The following is a 22651-nucleotide window of genomic DNA, read 5'->3' on the forward strand; positions in this document are numbered from 1 at the left end:
CCGTCCATAGAGCGATTGAGGAAGATCCTCATCAACTCCTGCTCGTATTTGTTAAGACGACTCAGGCAAACCCATTTCTTCTTCTTCGGAATAAAAGCTTTCCGAGCCGCTTGGTCAAATTTTTGATTGGTCTTGATCATCTCTCTCGTTGCTCGGTCGGGGTCTTCAAACATCATCTTCCTTCGACGCGGGACGATGGCGACAGCATCAACCCGGACACATCCTTACATGGTTGTTCTTGTTGTGGGATTGTGTCCGGCTTCGACTGCGGGACGACGGCGACAAAGATCAACCGCAGACACATCCTTACATGGTTCTTGTTGTGGGGGATTGTGTCCTCGCTTGATGCGTACTCGTCGGGCTCACCGCCCACGCCACTCGGCAATGCATTCAACGATCTTCTCAACCGTGGCCTTTGATAACATCATCATTGGGAGACACACCCCTTAACTTGTTCTTGATCTTCGTGGATTGTGTCCATCTTTGATGCCGCAATCTCGGCACCGGTTCCCACCGGTCCATCGATTCATCAAGAAGAGAGTTAACGACCTTTCTCAACCGCGGCAACGCCACATCATCTACGATGTCCTCCACCGTCATGGCCATGTCATCAACGGCGATGACTCAGATGAATCAAACATCGAGCGCCGATGGTGTTAGCTATTGTTTCATCGTCGACCGGCGGTGGAGACAGAGGATGATTGTTCTCCTCTTTTTCGCAAGTCTCTTCGAATGTGGCCGCCTTTGGAAACGACCTTCCCGATGATGTCGTCGTTGTCAAATTCGACGCCTCGTTCGTCTCCCGGTGCTTCAGTTCTTTGGAGGGATGGCGCATGCCCGATTGCGAACGTCCCTTCCAGTCCTCAACACGAGCGACAAGCCGAGGAAACTCGATCATCAATATCTCAGCATGCTCAGATAAGAGTTGCGGTGACATCTTCGCCTAATGTCGCCGGTGTGGGCCGCCACGGCCCGGAGGGGCCGCCATGGTCGGGGCCGCCATAATCGGGGACTGTCGTTGTCGTGGTAGGGGGTTGTCTGCAATGCCGGGTAGGGAGGCTTCTCCCGGATCGAGGAACGCGTGCGCTGGTGGGGTCGAAGTAGGAGAACGACGTCCGTCAAGGCACTGATAGAGGTCGCCTCTCATCCTACCTTCGAGCAAGTGGTTCCGAGCAATAACATCCGTCCGCTCGGTTGGCCCCAACAAATATTTCTTCTTCAAAGATTCGCGGAACCAAACTCAGAAACTAACATATGTAAACCAAACAATTTCAAATGAAATCATTCATTTTAAACTATAAAAACTATATTTAAACAGGTGTTTATATATTTAAACGTTATAGAATATAATTAAAGCGGAGAACAAAATATTTAAACCAGATTTAATAATAGCGTTAAAGCGGTAAATACTAAAGTTAAACGCTGAAATAAAAATGTTTAAACATTAAAGACTTATGTTAAACATTGTCCATGATTTATTACCTCTTTTTCCATCGAGCGATGACAAGTCTGGTTTCTACCGTCAGCTTGCTTCCGGTAAGTACTTTCACCGTAGCACAGCATCCTTGGGATCTTGCAACGCGACTTTCTTCCCCTGTTCCCGTCATTTCGCAGAAACCGGGACGTTAAGCGCGACCGAGCAACCCTTAATGTACCCTCGTGTTGGTCTTCTTCCCGCGCATCTATCTTGCACTTTCGAGCGTCCTTGCAGGAATATCCTCCATAAGCCACTTGTGCGTCGCTCGCGCCTACGCGATCGCTCCCATGGCCGGTAGATCATCGACATAATCAACGATCCGATTCCCGAACCGAGCATGACGTATTTGGGAAAGGGACCCGCACTCGAGGTACATCATCGGAGTTTGACAAAATTATCTTCTTCTCCCTCCGTCGAACAAGTTGCACCGTGAGTGCTCTTGATGGAATCTCCGTGTCTCTCGTGAGGTTTTTGATAGATACCTCCCTTCGAACGCCGACCGGGTTTTTCTTCTTCGAAAGACCACCGCGTCGCCATCGCAACGTAGCACCCAGAGAACGAGGGCCAGCATCTCGAGGTCTCGAAACTCAGCGAGCTTTCCCCGATCCTCGAATTTATTGGTGCGACCATCGCATCCCTTTGCAAAAGAGAATCAAGAAGGGCCCTCTCTTGGTATATAGCTTCCAACTCGATGAGCCGCACAAGCGGTGTCCATCGAATAATCTCCCGATGTCGAGGGGTCATGTTATTTTTTTCAATTCAGCTAAAGTCTCCACTACCCAAAGTGTCAAATAGCATCGCCCATTAACTAGGTTGACCGCCGTAATCACCGACTGCGACCATAACAACACATTCAACATGCAGGTATTCACAAAAAGTTTAAGCGCTAAATTTAAGGTTTTAAGCGGTAACCTCTCGGTTATTAAACAGAGATATCAAATGTTAAGCAGAGACCCGACTTATTAAAGCGAGTACTGAGAATACTTAAAGCAAATGACAACAAAACTTAAACCCATAACATCTCATTTCTTAAACGTCAACCTCATTTGTAAAACTGCAACCATATCAAATGAAAGGGGAAATATACATTATAAATATTATACAAATCATAACAATCGAAAAACTTTTTCGATAGTGTATGCATCTGAAAAATACAAAACAAAAACAAAAAACCCTAGCCGAGAAATCTCCCTGCAGACTAACAAAACCCCACCGAGAAATCCCCTGCAGACTTCAATATCTTCCAACAAAAACAGAACCACAAAACAAAACCGAAAAATCTTTCTTTGTAATGTAAGCAGCTAACATTAAAACCATACTCAATACCTTAGATTGCAAAGCGATGAAATGCCAACTAGTTCAGCTGAGGGACTTCTCCTTTGAGATACTGGGATGGAAAGGAAAAAGTCACGAATACAGAGGCTCACCGTGAGTGACAACTTTCGGAGCGACTTTCGAAATGGAAGAGTCAAGACGCGAGTTGAGAAAAAGCAAAGTAAAGCGGCTCCAATAAATTGCGTCTCTAGGGGTTACCCTCACGGAAAAACCACCCCACTTCCTCTCAAATCGCCGAGATGGTCTGCAGCCCACGACTCCCCATGCAAGGGCATTTTTCAGTCATAAAATTTGAAACTCACTCGTTCGCTCACATCTCTGAGGGGTTTGGGGGTTTGAAAAAAACATAGAGTTTAAAAAGAGGGGTTTTTAGGGATTGCAAAACTAACGAGTGTTTTTGGCAATTTTACAAACTTAAAGGGTTTTTTTGGCAATTTTCACTTTATTATTTTGTCATCAGGTCTTTATAAATACTAATTTTGAAGTTTATAAATATTTATTTCAAAGTTTATGAGAGAAAAATCAATCTATTTAAATTTGATGTTTTTATTTACTCACGAGTGAGTTCTTGAATTTTTTTTTTTTTAATAATAGACGACAAACGTCCTTTTTATATGAATATAAACAGTACTGTGAACAGTACTATCGGGGGAGAAATTTGAATCTATGACCTCCCTCTTATACTTTTCATCTGATATCCACGACTATCCAACGTCATCACTACCGTATGAGAATAGTTCTTGAATTTTAACTGTATATTTGTTGTGTCATATTTTTTTTTTTTATGCAACAAGTTGGAGCAGTGGTTAAATATTAATAATTGATTGACAGTGCTTTAAAATAGAAAAATATGAAGGACAAAAACCCAAAGAAGCAAAAGCTCCCACGGACCAGTGCGGCAACCCAGAAAGACTCTAATATTACCTTTTTCTTTTTTTAATTATAAATTTATAGAGCTTATGAATATTTAAAATTGAAATTAGCAAAGGCATACTTTCTCCGTTTTCATACGCATGAGCCAAGGACCCTACTTCAAGAAATGTATGCAACCCTTTGAGTCTTTTGGCCATTGAGAGTTTTGAAATGTTTGGTGCACCAATTAAATGACAATTTAATGATTTCTAAAATTTTATTAACGTAGGTTACATGGGGCGATTAGTATCATATTATATGCTTGGTAATATTTAACTATTAAAAAAAATACAATTTAAACAAAAATCATATAAAATTAAGTTTCCTCACTCTTCAGCAATATAGCAGGCAGAGAGGCAGCGCCGTCGTACTTGTGCAGGCAGAACAACACCTCCGCTTAATCAAATTTACGAAGTTGGCGGCATCCACAACCCGCCATCCACCTTGGGTAGGGACCAGCACGGAACCGCGAGGAGGAGATGGGGATGGGGCAAGGCTAGGTGGGGTAGGCTCTTGGTGTTTGTTGCCGCGTACCTCTCCTTAACTACGACCCACCAGCCAGTTGTATTAAGTTGCAGTCCAGACACAAACACAGAGAAAGGCCAAATGCATCATCTCCTCACCACCTGATTCTGCTTCTAATCTTCATTCTACATCTCTCTCTCTCTCTCTCTCTCTCGATATATATATATATATATATATATCATTGTAAAAGCTTCACGGCGACCAGCCATATCTGATCGAGGTAGTGGTGTTTGTGAATTGTCCCCTGCAGCAACATAGACCAATATATGAATGTATTTGCCATCTATGCCGTCGGTGTTTGCGTGGCCACGCATGATGGACTCGCTGGCGTAATCATGATGGGCCAGTTGGGCGAGGGAAAAAGGGGGTTTCGTGCTGTGGAGGGGGGAGGAAGGGATGATGGTGCTTTCCCCCTCCCTCCCTCCCTCCCTCTACTCATCTCGACCTCTGATTCCCTCTTCGTGCTTACCATTTTCTTGATCCACTCAAACTCCTCTTCGGCTTCTAGGGCTAACCTGTATTGAAGGAGGATACCTTCTCTGGGGTGGGTCATGGCTCCGACAACCACTCCCTGGGCATCTCCCTTTTACAACAAAGGGAACGATTGGTAATTTCTCCTTATGATATGCTAGCTCTCTGGTTCCTTATTATCCCTTTCGCAATTTCCAATTTATACCCTTTTAACTCCACTCCAAACTTGCTCAATATCAGACCTAATGGGTTCTCACTGATATTTGTTTTCAACGTAGCATTTTAGTCATTGGTACCGATTTACAGAAACATCAATTGATTTGTCAAAAAATGACATTGATGGAGAACCAGTTCTTTGATCCACATAAGAGTGATTACTGCTGCAAACCTCAACTCCAGTCTACCAATTTTATTAACATGTTCAAATTTGAAATAAGGATTGGGAGGACTTTTTGTGGTGAAATATTAGTACAACTCTAAATTTTCTCAAGAGTGTTAGGATTCCTGTGAGATATTGGAATTGGATATGTTGGGTTCATTCAAAAGTAAGGGGATATTCAAATCGATATGGTTGTCACTTGTCATACAACTATTATTCTCCTGAGGATTGTTTATCTAGAAAGAAGTGAATGAAACAAGGCAACTATTTGAAGTATTTGATCGGATTTATGAGCAGTTTTTCCTTCTCCCTATATTGACCGGGAATTGGCCAATATGTGGTGTAAGAGAGGAATCATGTGTAGCATGAAGTAGCTGGCATCTTGCCAGTAAAAAAAAAGAACTTACCCAATATTATCAAGGGCAAAAAGCTTAAATTATCTGACAATCTCCCAAGGTATCACTTAATCCATTAATTCAATGGATGAGGATGTCAAACAGACACCAAATTCACCTGTGGCAAAATATTAGGTAAGATCATGGATAATAGGGCGAAATATCCAATAATTACAAGGAAAATGGCATGTTCACTTATTGGGTTAAGCTGACGAGTGAGAAAAGAGGGAATTAGCATGTGATGGAAGTTAAACTATGTCAGAGCCTTGTGAAATATATTTAAGCTTGCGTGGAAAATTTATTATATAATGGTTTACTTAATTGTAGGTTTGTTGACACGTATCTTCCGAGTGATATTGTGGTTGAAATCGGGGGAACTTTATTCCATCTTCACAAGGTATACTTACTTAACTTGAGACAATGCTCTTTATTTACTTTGGACTTCTGTATGTATGCAATTACAACATCCCTTTCTCCTTTGGTTTCCTTTAAATGAACTTTATAATAAACTCTTATTGTGACCATTATGTTTCTGAAAAATGTAAAGCAACTGAAAGTGTAGCATATTATCATCTATTATTGTTGACAGTTTCATTATATGCGCCTAGTTTACTGTTGCTCCTGTTTATCTCAAATAATAACTATATGGTGTTTCCTTGCTCAATGCTGTTAATTCCTTCATGATTTTCTGACTTTTAAAGAAATCGATTTAGGCAATTTGCAATTGCAGTTATACTTTTCAGTTATCTTTCTCTAGAACAGTGAGAATAAATGCAGTTTCAATCTGCCTTTTCAGTTTCCTCTCTTATCAAAATGTGGGAAGATTGCACATGCACTAGAGGAATCTGAAAATACGGACAAGGAGGTGCATCTTACATTAGATTGTTGTCCTGGCGGACTAGATGCGTTTATCATTGCAGCAAAATTTTGCTATGGATTACGGGTGGAATTGTCTCCGACGAACATATTTGTGGTGTATTGTGTTGCGGAATTTCTTGAAATGACGGATGAATTTGGTGAGGAGAATTTATTGGCTCAGGCAGAGGCTTTCTTTCATAAAGTTGTGCTTCGAAGCTGGAAAGATTGCATAGTTGCTCTTCAAAGCGCTGATAATTCTATTTCACATGCTGAATCTCTCCGGATTGTGCATAAATGTTTGAGTGCTCTCTCGATGATGGTTTGCACTGATCCTAGTTTGTTTGGGTGGCCTATGATGATGTATGGAAGTTTGCAAAGCCCTGGCGGTAGTATCCTTTGGAATGGAATAAACACTGGAGCTAGAATTAGAAGCTCGGCTTCTGACTGGTGGCAGGAAGATATCTCATGCCTTAGCATGCTAATGTTTAAGCAGCTGATAGAAACTATGACTGAGCGAGGCATAAGGCCTGAAAATATTTCTGGTGCTCTAATGCACTATTTGAGAAAGTATTTACCTGGTCTTGATCGGTGGCAAATTGGGCTAGGTGGTAGAAGCAAAAATCTTGCTAATTTGGCAATGGCTACAGGCATAATAGATCAAAAAGTTCTGCTGGAATGCCTTGAAAAATTACTTCCTGAAAGGAAGGGGAAATCATATTCTCGCTTCTTATTAGGACTTCTACGAATTGCTATAATACTGAATGTCTGCCAATCATGCAAAGATTCTCTTGAAAGAAGAATTGGCATGCAACTGGAATTGGCAACACTTGATGGTCTTTTGATTCCCAACTTCTCATATTCTGATCATTTATATGACACAGACTGTGTTGAGCGCATTATTGGCCATTTCTTATCTTGCCAGTCGGTGACTGTGGTATCCTTTTCACCTTCTTCAATATCTGATCCACCCAGGTCACCTTCCTCTACTCCTATAAGGAAGGTGACAAAGTTAATAGATAGTTATCTTTCCGAGATTGCACCTGATGTTAACTTGAAGCCTGATAAGATGCTGTCTCTTGTGGAGGCCCTTCCTGAATCTTTTAGGTCTCTTCATGATGGACTTTATCAAGCTTTGGATATATATTTCAAGGTGTGGTCTTTTTAATTGTTCATATTTTCCTATCATATATATATATATATATATATTGTTTTTATTTTGCAATTTTTCTCCTACAATTGCTTCAGGTACATGCCTTTGTGGGCTTCTATAATTTTCACCCACCAACAAAATATGCTACACTGTTGTTCTGGCTATGTGCATTATGTTTTTTTGGCTTTATGCGTCTATCTACTTGAACTTGCTGAATGATTTCTGTATAAACCTCATTTTAATACTTCTGTATTAAGGTTATGCATGGATTTATAAATGCAACTTGCGTTTGTCTTTGGTACACACAGGATATCTCGACTCTGTCAAAATTATTACTGCCAGTAAAGGGTCATGTTCTTCGTATTTTTTGTAGATTGATATATTCCAACAAACCTTTTAAACATCAGGCACTCAATATCTAGTGTATCCTGTTGCAGGCACACCCATGGCTGTCCCAGAGTGATAGAGAGCAACTCTGCGACAGCATTGACTATGGAAGGCTTTCAATTGATGCATGTGCGCATGCATCGCAGAACGAACGCCTGCCACTTAGAGTTGTTCTCCAAGTTCTATATTTTGAGCAGTTACATCTGCGAAAAGCCCTTTCTCAATGCCTTCATGTCTTGGACAGTGACAGCAATGCTGCTGCTGATGCAAATGACTTAACTGGACAGATCCTTCAGAGAGATGGTTGGGTTACTCTTGTGCGGGAAAACTGTGGTCTGAGGGTAGACTTGGAAGGCATGCGTTCAAGGGTCAGAGTGCTAGAACAAGAATTTGCAAGCATGAAGCGAGATTTAAGCAAGGCAGATAGGCCTCACAGTTTGTCAATTACTGCTCAAGCCATCTCCAGAAAACTTGGATGCATGCCTGTCGCTAATTCGAGCAGTCTTCAGTGTGATGCCATAGAAAGCTTTGGTTCTAGCCCTGAGAGGTCTATTAAGAAACCACATCATTCAAATCATTGATGCTCAATTGAGTCTTCTCTTCATATTTCCACATGGTAAGAAATGACCATTTTTTCGGAGGCATAACACTGCTTAGAAACAGAAACAAGGCCAGCTGATCAAGTTGGTGTCACCATATCAACTGCATTGGTTTTGGGAGCATTTGCCATCTCCATGTGGGGAGTATAAAACCATTATTGAGTTTTTGCAGTTCCATACATATGTTGGATTTCTTTGATTTGCAAATATCATAGAAATTTTTCCTAGTATTTTGTTTTTTTAACAGTTCACTGATTGTTCAAGCCTATCACACAGCCAAATTCTGGAGCCAATCCTTGGTTCGGCCAGATTTGGTAGAATGAGGCTTAATGATTGAAATCACGAGTCTGAGACCAGATGGTGTGGCACATCTTTTGTGCTCAGATCATGAAACGAATTTGCCTCTGATTTGAAGTGAAGTGGTTGACCATGTATAAAATGGGGTGAATACCTGGGGCCGGGGAACCAAGGATTCCATTGATGGTAAGCATTAAGAAGCTATTATATCTTTTACAGAATGATACTCTGTTTACGTGTGTGAGATGTCCTACAACTGAAGCCAATGAATCACATGTTGAGGGGCGGAGGGCTGCTGCAAGCACTCATGTTTTGTATTTGTTGCGTTTGCTTTTCGGATTGGTCTATTGGGAATTATAAATTGTGATAACTTCATATATGTATATTCGTTGTGAAAATCTTAATATTTGCTTCCTGTCTCTTTGTCATGTTGTTTCATTTGTTTGCTTTAGTTGTATTGTTACTTTTTTTAAAAAAAGACAAAAATTGTGATTTATTATTGTTTTTAGAAATTCATCATATTTATCTTGTAACAATAACATTTACTTACCTTGAGTGTCATAAATTCGTTCACATACAGATTTTGATAAATATGATTATCTGGAATGAAGTTTGGATATGAAGGTGGCGGAGGAAGACGTTGGCCGCCCGTAGCAAAATAATGGAAAGACCTGCTTTTAAATGAAGTTACCACTTTTAGCATGAGGTGGTTTTTTCACTGTCGGTAGAAGGGTATGCGTATATATGATTTTCTTTAAAATATTATCATTAGAGAAAGTAAATGAATGCGGATGGTTTTCTGCCGATTTATACTGTTATTATAATTATTTTTTTCCATATTTTATTATGGTAGAAAGTCACAATTTTAGCTGTTCAAGATCAAGAAGTTCATATATATATACATATATTTTTAAAATAAAATGGATAAATTATTCTTTTATTGAAAACCAAACACCACAAAATTTTCAGTTTTCACGGGGGATAGTATGTATTAGGAACTTTAAAATAAATAATATATATATTTATAAATTTTATTTTGCTCGTAAGTCTTTTAACAGGCATGTCGTGCGATAGGAAGTGGAGACCGGTTTGGAAGGGCCTTGTATTGGGTTGGGAAAGTGTGTGTTGCGGGGTTAATTAACGGAGTGCTAATGTCCCGTCACATCTCCGTAGGAGACAGGTCACGGCGAAGCATAAACGTTACCCATTTAAGCTTGGTTGGGTGGGGGTTTCGCTTTACCGTGCCTAACGACGTTTGTTTCCCGTTGCGTCCGCCAGATCCCGATCCAGGGGGAGTAACCCTAACCCTAACGCCGCCACCCCATGGCCTCCTGCGACGACGACTTCAGTCTCCTCGGAGACGAAGCGCAGTCCCATCCCCATGCTCAACATCAGCATCACCACCATCATCAGCACCACCATCACCAACAGCAGCCGCCCTTCTCCACACCCCATCGCTATGTTGCCAAAGCTGTGCCTCCCATACGATCCCACCTCGGCGCCATCCCCAGCCCCAAGAAAGACGTGGATGGTCGTCGAGCGGATGATGACGACGAATACGGTGAGGCCTTTGCCGCCGCCCAGTCGGAGGCCACCAAATCTTACCACGACGTCAACTCTCACCATCACTGCTTCGCGGACGAGGACCCTGGCGCCAATCCGTTCGGACCCCGGCCTACTACCGAGGACGAGGATGAGGACAACGGCAATAACAATCCGGATCTCAAGTCCCGAGCTGCAGCCCAGCAGCAGCTCGGTCCCGCTGCCATCTGCCGTTCGGAGCCCAAGCGCAAGGACCGGGACGAGCTCAGCGATGGGGGGTCTCCTTACTGCTTTAACAGCAAGAAGTCAAGGCCGTCGTCGTCGTCGGGCGACTACAGGAAGGACCGCGAGGAGTGGAGCGACTCAGCCATCGGGTGCCTGCTGGATGCCTACACCGACAAATATGTGCAACTGAACAGAGGAAACCTGCGGGGAAGGGACTGGGAGGACGTCGCCACCATCGTGAGCGAGCGATGTGACAAGCAGAAGTCGGGTAAGAGCGTGGAACAATGCAAGAATAAGATAGACAACCTAAAGAAGCGGTACAAGGCAGAGTGCCAACGCCTCACTAGTGGCAGCCTCGCTGTCAGCCACTGGCCTTGGTTCAAGAAGCTTGAGCAGATTGTAGTCCCCTCCTCCTCCTCCTCCAAGCCCCAGTGCGAAGATGACAAGTCCATCACGCTTGGTGGCTCTGCTTCTGTCACCAGGCAAACCAAGAGGTAAATTCTCTTCTTCTTAATAATTATTTGGTATAAAATGTTCTATTTTAGTTTTGGTCCTATCAGGGATTATGTTATGTTATCCTCTTTCTTTAATTTGCCTCTCTTTACAAAACATTTTCAACTCAAATAGCTTTTGAGGAGGAGGTTGCTCTGGTGTTGAACAAGGCATCAATCCGCGAATAACCCACCCATGTAATGAAATAAGCTACCCCCATACTTAATTGGTTGCTCTATACCTGTGATTTTGTTGGACCATTATTCCGTATGTTTTGCCGGGGCAGTATAGAGTAACTAATTTCCCTAGAAGAGAGGTATGTTTTTACACTGAATGATTATTCTCACGCAGGTACTCGGTTTCCACACCTGGTGCTGTTGGTGTAACAAATAACGTGAAAATGAAACAATTGTCAAGCCCAAGATGGAAGAGAGTGGTTTTGAAAATTAGTGGTGCTGCATTAACTGGGAACGGTCCACAAAATGTTGATCCTAAGGTGAGTTGTTGCTTATACCACACAAAGATGGGTGCTAAATGAGAAGGCATGTTACTGTTCTTAACTCAGAATTTGCAATGCTGGTTTCCTTCAGGTGGCAATGCTAATTGCTAGAGAAATTGCAATGGCTAACCACGCAGGAGTTGAGGTAATCTGTGTCCTTGAAGTCAGGGTAAAAATTATGCCTTCTCACCTCTTTCTAAATTTTGTTAAATCACACTCTTTTCATGGGTTTGGTGTTAATCAGGTGGCAGTTGTTGTTGGAGGACGAAATTTCTTTTCTGGGGATTCCTGGGTAGCAGCTACTGGTATTGATAAAGCTACAGCCTACCAGATTGGGTTTGTATTCCATCTTTTATTGTTCTTAATTTGCTTTTGCTTTATTAATGGCCGAACGATCACTCTCTTACTGTAACTAGCAATTGGATCACTCTCTTACTGTAACTAGCAATTGGATCACTCTCTTACTGTAACTAGCAATTGAATCATATCCTCACATTGATGCGTGCAATAAGACTAATGTGGGAGTCCATTTTATTATACGTGGGATAGCAGTTGGACTCCATACAACTGTGACATGTAACTTTCTGAAATTTAAGCATTATTATTTTCTTGAAAACCATATTTTAAAGAAGTACAATATGGATATATGCAGGTTGTGGGAAATTTATAAATGAATACATCACTCTCTTTTTTGGGTATATAATATATTTTGGAATTCCAAAATAGTTGTTTAAGGCAACCTTGGGAAGTTTGTTTATTTATGTATAATCTATATAGCAGAACCAGATGCTTGATGTTTACTCAAGATTTACTATCTATTATATCATTGTACTATTAACTTGTTGCAAAAATCTGTGAATAATGTCTGGATGCGTAAACCGATAGTTATGATCATATTATCACTGATGTATATGTCGTAAGTATCCTATTGATATAGCCAACATAAACATCAAACCCCTTGTGTCTGTGTTTTACATTCATTAATTGACCCTTTGATTTAATTTATTCCCTACATTCAGCTAAAGAAAGAAATCATTCAATGTGGGGATTTGTGATTTCTGATGAAATTTCACACGCTTCAGTGTTTGGGGATTTGTGATTTCTGAGGAAGTTTTGCTTTTCTGCTTGTTTAGGGTTCTGTTCATATGCCAGTTCATTACTTCATACCAAAAAATTAAAAGCGTAGATTTCGGAAAATTGTTATGAACTCTACCTGACATGTAAATTATTAGCAGCATGATGGCATCTGTGATGAACTCTATGTTGCTCCAAGCATCTCTAGAGAAGATTGGGGTTCCAACACGTGTACAAACTGCATTTACGATGCAAGAGATTGCTGAACCCTACATAAGACGTCGAGCTATCCGGCATCTTGAAAAAGGAAGAGTGGTGATATTTGGTGGAATTGGTGCGGGAACTGGAAGTCCACTTTTCACCACTGATGCAGCAGCGGCTCTTCGAGCCTCTGAAAGTATTTTTCTCCTACCTGTAGAACAAAATCCTCCAGACCTTTCTTGTATTCAATGTTGATATTGGTGCTAACTGTCTCTCACACTAGCTTTTGGTCACGAGCTAGAAAAGCAGATTTCTTATGCTTTATTATTTGGGCAGTTAATGCTGATGCTGTCCTCAAGGGTACCAATGTGGATGGTGTTTATGACTGTCATCACAGAAACAGCAACATGCAGTTCGAGCACATTTCTTTCAGGGAGTTAGATGCAAGAGGCATTAGTGCCATGGACATGACTGCAGTTTCATTCTGTGAAGAGAATGGTATTCCTGGTTGGTTTTTTGCTTATCATCTCCCCTATTATTTTATTTGGTACCAACGACCTATAAATGTGAAAAATGCTTTTATGAATATGGCATTTATCATGATTTTTTTCTCCCCTTTGATGGCAGTCGTACTTTTTAATTTGCTGGAACCAGGCAACATTTCAAGGGCACTTTGTGGAGAGCAAGTTGGTACCCTTGTAGACCAGTCTGGAAGGATTAGCTGATCCAATATTCTCCGCCTATTAGATGAGTTTTTGGCACATGCTTTTCTTTATTGAACCCCATTAAGTAGTTGTGCTTTTACACCAAATCGATTGGAGTTTGGTTACTGTGCTTTGCCTCTGGATGAATCCCACCTGGAGTACCTGATATGTGAGTCGAGCCATGTCTCTCAGTTGAACTGCCAGAACAGAGGGTTCTGTCTTGAGTTTCACCTGGTTTGTTGTACTAATGACATTGCTGGTGGAAGTAGCATATCTTGTTTGTAAAGATCATAGTTTCTTGTAAATTACATGAATTTCCTGTAAAAGATGGCAGGGCAGCTAACCGTTCATCTGTGTAGTCTTCACTATGTTCGGTTATTTGAAGAGGCCAAGGATCTAAACTTCCTTCTCAAGGAGGAATGTTTTGAGGCAGGCAATGTAATAGCTAGTGGTTATTTAATATGTATTGTAAGCAACCATTTAAATACATATTAACCATTGATCTGTGTTTTTTTTTCCTGTTTTTCCTTAGCTTGTCTGTTTCATATGAAAATATTATAGTGCCGTGATGCCTATTGTTGAGTCCTACACAGACTACAATGGCTGTGATTAAGGGCAAGGCGGAGTCAGAAATTCTGAGTAAATTACATACATATAAAAAAATCAATTAACAAAATTTTTATAAATTCATAAATTAAAAATAATATGGTAAGTGCAAAACTTTAAAATATAAAATATAAATACCTCTAATGATATGTATTTTTATTTAAATTTAGGAGTGTATCTGATACTTTGATTTAAACTTTAATTTAAATTAATAATATTTTTTTTAACAAATAAACTCATCATTTTTTATTTATTACTAAATCATTAATTTTTGTTTTTAATATTAATCAAATCTCTAAATCAATCCAAATTAATCAATCACAAATATTTCAATAAAATTCCTCAATTTCTAAAATTTCTTCAATCACAAATATTATTAATCAGTTAAATTCCGTTGACTTCGAGTTAGACGAAAAGTTGAAGGCCATGTCCCTATTAGTATCTTTGCCGGAAAGTTGATCAATAACTATAAAGATGATTAGCGGTAGCGGGCAAGAGAGAGTATCTCTAGACAATGTTTGTGATCGGCTCATCAGCGAGGAGATTAGCAAGAAGGAGCGAGGCGAGACATTTGGAGTGGCTCTAAATGTTGATAAGGGCCGTATGAGTCAAAGAGGCGGCAACAATCGGGAAAGGGCGATATCAAAGGGGAGGAGCAAGTCTCGATCCAAAGGCAAGTTGGAGTGTTGGAACTGTGGCAAGAAGGCCAAGAAGAAGAAATAAGGGGAGTCTAGTTCGGTTAATTCGGCAACTGATGATGACTTAGATGATGCCCTGGTTCTCTGTGTTAACATCCCAATTGAATCATGGGTACTTTGATTCAAATGCTTCCTTTCACTCTACCTCTTGTAAAGAATTTCTGAGAAATTTTTTGACAGGGGAATATGGCAAGGTATACTTGGCAGATGGTAAACCTTTAGACAAAATGGGCAAAAGTGATGTCCATATTAAATCTGGTAATGGTTGTAAATGGACATTGCAGGGTGTTCGTTATATTCCTGGGCTTAAAAAAATTTAATTTCAATAGGTCAATTGGATAATGAGGGGTATAAAAACTATCTTTGGGAGAAGGTTCCTGGAAAATTGTGAAAGGGGCACTGGTAGTCGCAAATAGCACCAAATTTGGTACACTCTATTTGACCAATGGTAGTGGATATTTTGTAGCAATAGCAGGGACAAAGTCTAATCCAAACTTGTGGCACAAGAGACTTGCGCACATGAGTGACAAGGGATTAAAAGTTCTGGTATCAAAGGAGTTGGTACCAACTATAAGGTCCAACAAGATTGGATTTTGTGAAGATTGTGTGCTCGGCAAGTAGAAGTGGGTTAGTTTCATAAAGGTTGGGCGGGAGCGCAAAAAGGGAAAGCTAGAACTTGTGCACACTAACGTGTGGGGGCCGGCATCGGTCCAATCTCATGATGGCTCACGATACTATGTCACATTCATCAACAATTCCACTCGCAAGGTATGGGTTTATTTTCTCAATCACAAGTCTGACCTGTTTGAAATGCTTAAAAGATGGAAGGCAAAGGATGAGAACGAGACCAATTCAAAGCTTAAATGCTTGAGGTCGGACAATGGTGGTGAGTATGAAGGGGCCAACTTCAAGGGGTACTATGTGGAGCATGGAGTCAAACTAGTGTGGGTAGTCCCAAATTGACCACAACAAAATTGGATCGTGGAGAGGATGAATCGAACCCTCAACAAGCACGCTAGGGCCATGCGGCTTCATGTGGGTTTGCCCAAGGCATTCTGGGCGGATGCAATCAACAGGCAACTTATCTCATCAACCAAAGTCCATCGGTGGTGCTGAAGTTTGAGTTACCGAAAGAGAAGTGGTCAGTGTTGGAAAAAAAGAGGATATCAAAGGGAAATCGAGAGAGCAATAAAAGACAAACACAAACACACAAGATTTACGAGGTTCGGCAATGTGCCTACGTCCTCGGGAGTGGAGCGGTCATATCCCTCTTATTCACTCGTCTCTCCTCACAGTTGAGACAAAAGACCAAGGTTACATGAATTTGTAGGTAAAACCTAAGCTTATCCGGATCTTAACCATATCTGAATTCTAAACAAATCCAAATTCTAAACCTATCCGGATATATTTTACAAGATTATCAAATCATAACCCTCACTAGATACAAATTACCCTTGTATCTCTACCATGGGTGCGTTTCCCCCGTACCCCCAACCTATCAAACTGATGCTCCCTCAATAGGACAGATGATGTCACGCTACTCCACTCCATTCCTACATCTGCTCGTTTACTTGTGCATATGAATCATACACAACAGTAGAGTAAAAAGATATCTCTATCTCACTTGAAAAACTTTGGGTGTATGTCATATGTGCATGTGGATTTGGCTAAAAGGGACAAGTTGGATGCCAAGGCCAAAAAATGTATTTTCATTGTGTTGGGGAACTAATTTTTTTGGTTATCAATTTTAGGATGAGGAAAATCATAAAATAATTACGTCTGGGGATGTTACCTTCAAGGGAAATGAATTATACAAAGAAAGGTCCAGATCAAATGTAAGTGAAGTAAGAAAGGTTGTTGTAGAACATACCAAAAACCCTGAAGATAATGGAATAGAAGGCGACGTGACTCAAGAAGACAATACGGCTGATGACATGGTAGGTGATCAAGAGGAAGAATCTGATTCACAAACTCCGGAGTTGAGTAGATCTACTTGAATTCGTAAGCCAACTTCCAAGTATTCACATTCTCTAGACTATTTACTCTTGTCAGACTCATTTTTGCAAAAGGGTATTGACTTCATGGAGGTCTTTTTGCCAGTGGTGAAGCTTACAACCATCCGCATGGTTCTAGGTATTGTGACAACCGAAAATTTGCACCTAGAACAACTTGATGTCAAGAAAGCGTTCCTTCATAGCGACTTGGAGGAAGAAATCTACATGGTACAACCCGAGGCGTTCAAAACTCGGCAAAAGTAGGTTCTTGTGTGCAAGTTGAAGCAAAGTTTGTACGGTTTGAAGCAAGCTCCAAGCCAATGGTACAAAAAATTTGACAAGTTCATGTTTGATCGCTAGTTTGGAAGAGGCAACATATTGTTGCTACTTCAAAGATTTTGTGTGAAAGCAAAACTTGGCTGGAAGTATTCGAGAGTTTCAAAATATTTCAAAGATGGCAATATCCAAAGATAGGCATATTTTTCCCCCCTTGGTCTAGATGGCAGGTTATTTCTTTGGAAATTACTTTTTCTTTGATGTTTAATATACCAATTAGCCTAGAAATAGAGGTCTCCCCCTTGCAGAATAAAAACTCAATCTCTCTTTTATTCTCTCCTCTTTATGGAATTAATATAGGCCAATTTCCAAGGCATAGGCAAGTTGCCAAACCTCGTTAAACTTTGTGTTGCCTTCTTTTATTGCTCTCTTCATTTATTCCGCTATGATTCACTATTTGTTTTTTTTAACAAGGAGGTCATTCAAGCCACTGTACATGATGCACCTCTGTACCTGTCTGTCATTTGATTTGGTACTTATAGCCTTTGTTAGAAATATATATATATATATATATATATATATACATATATGTATGTATATATATATATATATATATAATATATTATGACAAATACTCATAAAATATATTTTGGAGTTCAAGTATCCGAAAATCAAATTGGAGACCATCTTAAATGTGTCCCTGATACCATAAAAATTACAATCTGTACAAAGATCATCATACAAAGAAAAATTAAAAAAACAATTGTGGTTACCAGCAAAAAATCAATTAAAAAAAAGTCAGCAATCTCATGAGGCATAAACTTGGTGGCTTTCTAAGCTATGAGCACTTTGCCAATCTCCCCACCAACACATGCACACACAGTTTAAAAACTATCACACAAATTTTTTTTCACTTGACAAAATATAAACTACCAAGAAAAGAATAAAACTAGCAGTAGTTTATATTTTGTCAAGTGAAAAAAGTGTAAACTACCAAGAAAAGAATAAAACTAGAATCAAACCAATATTTACACATCTTCTCTCACATCAACTATCCATCAGTTCTAAAAAAAATCATGAAAAACAAAGTGTGTGAACCCTTTCTTGGAGCGCACGCTAGGCTTGCTCTAATGGCGAGGGGAAGGGGTCAAGGTGGTCAGAAGCTTGCATTTCAAGGGTGATTTTGCAGTGGTTGATGGAGCTCGTTCAGAGACAATGGAGGAAGTTTGATCAGAGGTTGTTGATGATGGAGTCAATGAGTTGTTGAAGATGGAAAGTCCGGTTGTGGAGATGGAGCGAACCTTAAATCAGATGCCATTACTGGAGAATTTGAAAGGGAATTCTGCTAGTATGTTGAGTATTAATAAGAATTTAGATGAGTTATGCTTGCAATCTACTTGTAGGGAAGCGATTGATGATGGGAAAGAGAAACAAAATCAAGATCAAGGATTGAAACGTTGGGTTGCTTTGTTTGCGGAAAATCAAATGAAGTAGAAAGGGAATGAACTAAATTTCATTTCTCCATCTGTACTAAATGGTCAGAGAATTGTAAAATTCCATTCAGATGAGGTGACGAATGAGATAAAACAATGGAAGAAAACTTTAATTGGTTGTGTGTATGGGATGTAGCCAAGATTGGAGCGTTTCAATGCTTTTATTCAAGCTAGATGGAGGAAATATGGGGTGTTGAATGTCTCAAGAGTGAATACTGATATGTTTCTAGTTAAATTCTCTGGAGAAGATGGCTGTGATGAGGTATTGCAAGATGGACCTTTCACATTTGATAATCATCCAATAGTATTGAAGAAATGGCATCCAAAAATGAAGCTAGACATTACTATTTGTGCTCTTCTTATTTGGATTCAGCTCCCTCATCTACCTTGGGAATTTTGGACAATGGATATGCTAAGCAAGATTGGAAGCATATGTGGGAAACCATTATATTGTGATAAGTATACTGTCTCTAAATTGAAGCTGGGGCTAGAATCCTTGTGGAGATGGATTCGTCTAGAGAATTCCTAGAAATGATTGATCCGGTGGATGAAAAAGGAATTGTTATTCAACAAAAAGTTCTCTATGAATGGAAGCCTTCTATTTGTACGGGTTGTAGGAAGTTTGGGCATTTAAAACAAGATTGCAAGGAAGGAAAAACTGAGAAAATGGTTTAGAAAATGAAAAGAAAGCTAGAGCAAGAAGTAGGGGTTGCAAATTCAAAAACTATAGAGAGGGAGTAAGATGTGGGGTTGGGATATTTGGAAAATAATGCAGTGCAAGGTACTGATGGGGGTAAATTGAAGGAAATAATTAAAGGGAAGGCAGTTTGTAAGGAGACTAAGCCTAATTACAATAAACAGATTGATCCTTAGTAATTGGTGGAGAAAAATAATGGCAATGAGGTTTTAGGTGGTGTGCAAATCGACAGGAAAAAGGGTGGTAAATCCTTTATTTAGTGGAATGGTAAATTGAATAGTTATGAGGATACTAGTTGAAGTAACAGCTTTGGTATCCTATATTTGGCTGCAAGAGGGAGTGAAAGGCTTTCACTGAACGTTGGACAAGGTATTGAGGAGGGTAGGAAGGGTCGAAAGGCTAACCTACCAAAGATGCTATCAAATGATTATATCCTAGAATGTTAGAGGACTTAACAGTCCTCCGAAGCAATCAGAAGTTAGGAGTATGATTGCAAGGTATAGGATTGTTGTTATGGGTGTTGTGGAAACTATAGTAAAAGAAGAGAATATGCTGGCAGTGTGGGAGAATTTGAAGTTAAATCAATGGAATATGAAACATAATTATATGCTGAGTGAGCTTGGGAGAATCTGGATTTTATTTGATACTTGTCATGTTATGTTAGAAGTTTTGGAAATGAGTATGCAATTCATTCATTGTAAGATCATATGGGGAAATGAATTGTTTTATTGGACATGTGTGTGTGGATCATATGATCTTGGAAAAAAAAGGGAGTTGTGGAGGGATTTAGCAAGAATTGGAAATTGTTTAAATGAGCCATGGCTCCTGCAGGGAGACTTCAATGCAGTTTGTAGTAATGCTGATAGAATTGGAGGTAATCCTATAAATGAAGAGGCTGCAAATGATTTCCAGAATTTGATTTTTTGCCTAGATCTAATTGAAGTGCATTTTAATGGTCCGAAGTTTACATGGACTAATTTTCAAGAGGGTGACAGAAGGACTTTTAGAAAATTGGATTGGTGTTTTGCAAATCAACTTTGGCATAAAAAAAAAGACCTGAGCCAGTGTGTTCAGTAATCAATTGCAATCTTTCAGATCATTGTGGAATTTTGACTAATATAAGACCATTAACAAGAATGAGAAGAGTTCCATTTAGATTTTATAATATGTGAAGTCAGCACCCATTGTTTTTCAAGATTGTAGAAAAAGTTTGGAGTATGCCAATAGCAGGAAGCAATATGTACAGGCTATATCAAAGGTTGAGGATGCTTAGAGTTGACTTGAGAGCTCTTAATAGGGATATTTTTGATAAAGTGTCTGAACAAGTATCAAAATGCCGAGTTGAATTGGAGGAGATTAAAAGAAAGTTACTGATGAATCCTTTTTAATATATAGGATTTCAACAAGAGAAGAAAATCAAAATTGTGCAGTTAATGAAATTGATTAAGTGGGAGGAGAGTTGTTTGAGGCAGAAGTCAAGGTGTCAATGGGTTCAAGAAGGTGATCAAATAACTAAATTTTTCTTTAGAATTTTGCAACAGAGAAAGGGCAGAAGTAACATTACACAGTTAAGGCTTCCTAATGGTGAAGTATGTACAGATCATGATATTATCAAAGAGACTTTACTGACACATTTTAAGAACTTATTGGGAACTGAACTGGTTTTCAGAACATGATTGTTTCTGAAGAGGCTGGAGACATGCTTTGTAAAAGGGTGACTGATGAAGAAATAAAACAAGCATTATGGAGCATTAATGATGATAAAATCCCTGGTCCAGATGGGTTTAATAGTTTTATTCTTCAAGAAAGTATGGAACATTGTGGGAAAGGAATTCTGTTTGGCCATTAAGGATTTTTTTTTTTTCCATTGGATTGATGTTAAAACAAGCAAATTCTTCATTGATCACATTAATTCCTAAAGTTGTCAGTCTTGAATTAGTGACAGATTTTGGACCTATATTATGTTGTAATGTGATATACAAAACTATATCAAAAATTCTAGCAAGTAGATCGAGGATCATTCTGAATGAGATTATACATTTAAACCAGTCAGCATTTATTCCTGGGAGGCTGATTTCAGATAATATCTTGTTAGCACATGAACTTCTCAGGGGGTATCACAACAAAAAGTTGGGGTGTTGTGCTATGAAGATTAACTTGCAAAAATCTTATGATTCAATTTTATGGGACTTCCTAGAAGAGGCTTTTAGATTTCTAGATTTTTTTCATCAAATTGGCCATGAATTATGTTAGAACATGTATGTTTTTAGTCAAGGTTAATGTGCAAATGGAAGGTTATTATCCTGGGAAGGCTGGTTTGAGGCAAGGTGACCCTATCTCACCATTGTTATTTGTATTATGCATGAAATATCTAACCAGAGTCCTTTATAAGCTGACAGGGGATGGATTTAATTTTCACAGAGTTTGTGAGGAGCTTCAATTAAACCATTTATGCTTTGCTGATGATCTCTTTATATTTGCAAATGGTGATGTCAGATCTATAACAATGATTCACAAGGCCTTAGATCATTTCAAAAGGGATTTCGAGGTTGAGGCCAAATATGGAGAAGAGTGAAATTTTTTTTTTCTGGAGTGGAGCAGAATGTGAAAATTCAAATCATGAAGATTGTGGGATTCAAAGAAGGAGTACTACCAGTCAAGTATCATGGCCTTCCTTTGATTTCAACTAGAATGAAAAAGGAATTTTGCCAAGATTTAATTTCCAAAATCACAGCCAGAATTCAAAGCTGGACTGTTAAAACTTTGTCTTATGCAGGTAGATTGCAATTGGTGAATTCAGTGTTATCAAGTATGATGGTGTACTGGTGTTCAATATTCATATTACTAAAGGCTGTGATTACTGATGAGGAAAAGCTGTGTAGGAATATCTTGTGGCATGGAAATGATGGGGTAAGAAGAGGTGGCTTATTGGCATGGAAAGAAGTGTGTAAGCCAAAAGGTTTGGGAATTGGGAGGCCTGGGTGTAAAACCATTGATGCTGTGGAATCAAGCAATACAAATGAAGCATATATGGGAGTTGATTCTGGAGAAGACCTTGTGGGCCATCTGGGTGATCAAGACCAAATTAAAAAAGTTGAGTTTTTGGGGTATTACAAAAACAGCAGACAGTAGTTAAATTGGAGAAATTTACTGAAGTTGAGAAAATTAACAAACCCTTTGGTGAATTATCAGATTGGAGATGGGAAGACTTTCTCATTTCGGTATAATCCTTGGTGTAATGGAAGTTCTATTGTAGATAGATTTCCAGGAATAAGTTTCAGGAGACCTTACATGTCAAAAACTGCCAGGGTGTTTGAATACTGGAAAAATGGAATATTGGAATTACCAGCCAGATATTATGATTT

The 22651-nt window shown here is 39.5% G+C and overlaps 2 protein-coding genes across 3 annotated transcripts; both read left to right on the forward strand.

Annotated features, from left to right (window-relative positions):
• Positions 1–4065: 4065 nt before the first annotated feature.
• Positions 4066–9204, forward strand: LOC120270455 (BTB/POZ domain-containing protein At3g44820). Its single transcript, XM_039277462.1, has 4 exons — positions 4066–4856; positions 5822–5891; positions 6291–7502; positions 7940–9204. Exons 1-4 carry the CDS (start codon positions 4801–4803, stop codon positions 8468–8470), a joined length of 1869 nt encoding a protein of 622 aa, XP_039133396.1. The 5' UTR covers positions 4066–4800; the 3' UTR covers positions 8471–9204.
• Positions 9205–9823: 619 nt separating this feature from the next.
• On the forward strand, positions 9824–14040 carry LOC120270503. 2 transcript variants are annotated; one of them, XM_039277537.1, is made up of 7 exons: positions 9824–11046; positions 11396–11540; positions 11635–11712; positions 11788–11879; positions 12779–13014; positions 13155–13325; positions 13446–14040. In XM_039277537.1, exons 1-7 carry the CDS (start codon positions 10109–10111, stop codon positions 13541–13543), a joined length of 1758 nt encoding a protein of 585 aa, XP_039133471.1. In that variant the 5' UTR covers positions 9824–10108; the 3' UTR covers positions 13544–14040. The 2 variants fall into 2 exon arrangements, with proteins under 2 accessions (XP_039133471.1, XP_039133472.1); XM_039277538.1 differs by having other exon boundaries at positions 11635–11688.
• The last annotated feature ends 8611 nt before the right edge of the window (positions 14041–22651 follow it).

This window comes from Dioscorea cayenensis, chromosome 10 (genome assembly GCF_009730915.1).
Source record: "Dioscorea cayenensis subsp. rotundata cultivar TDr96_F1 chromosome 10, TDr96_F1_v2_PseudoChromosome.rev07_lg8_w22 25.fasta, whole genome shotgun sequence".
Lineage (NCBI taxonomy): Eukaryota > Viridiplantae > Streptophyta > Magnoliopsida > Dioscoreales > Dioscoreaceae > Dioscorea > Dioscorea cayenensis.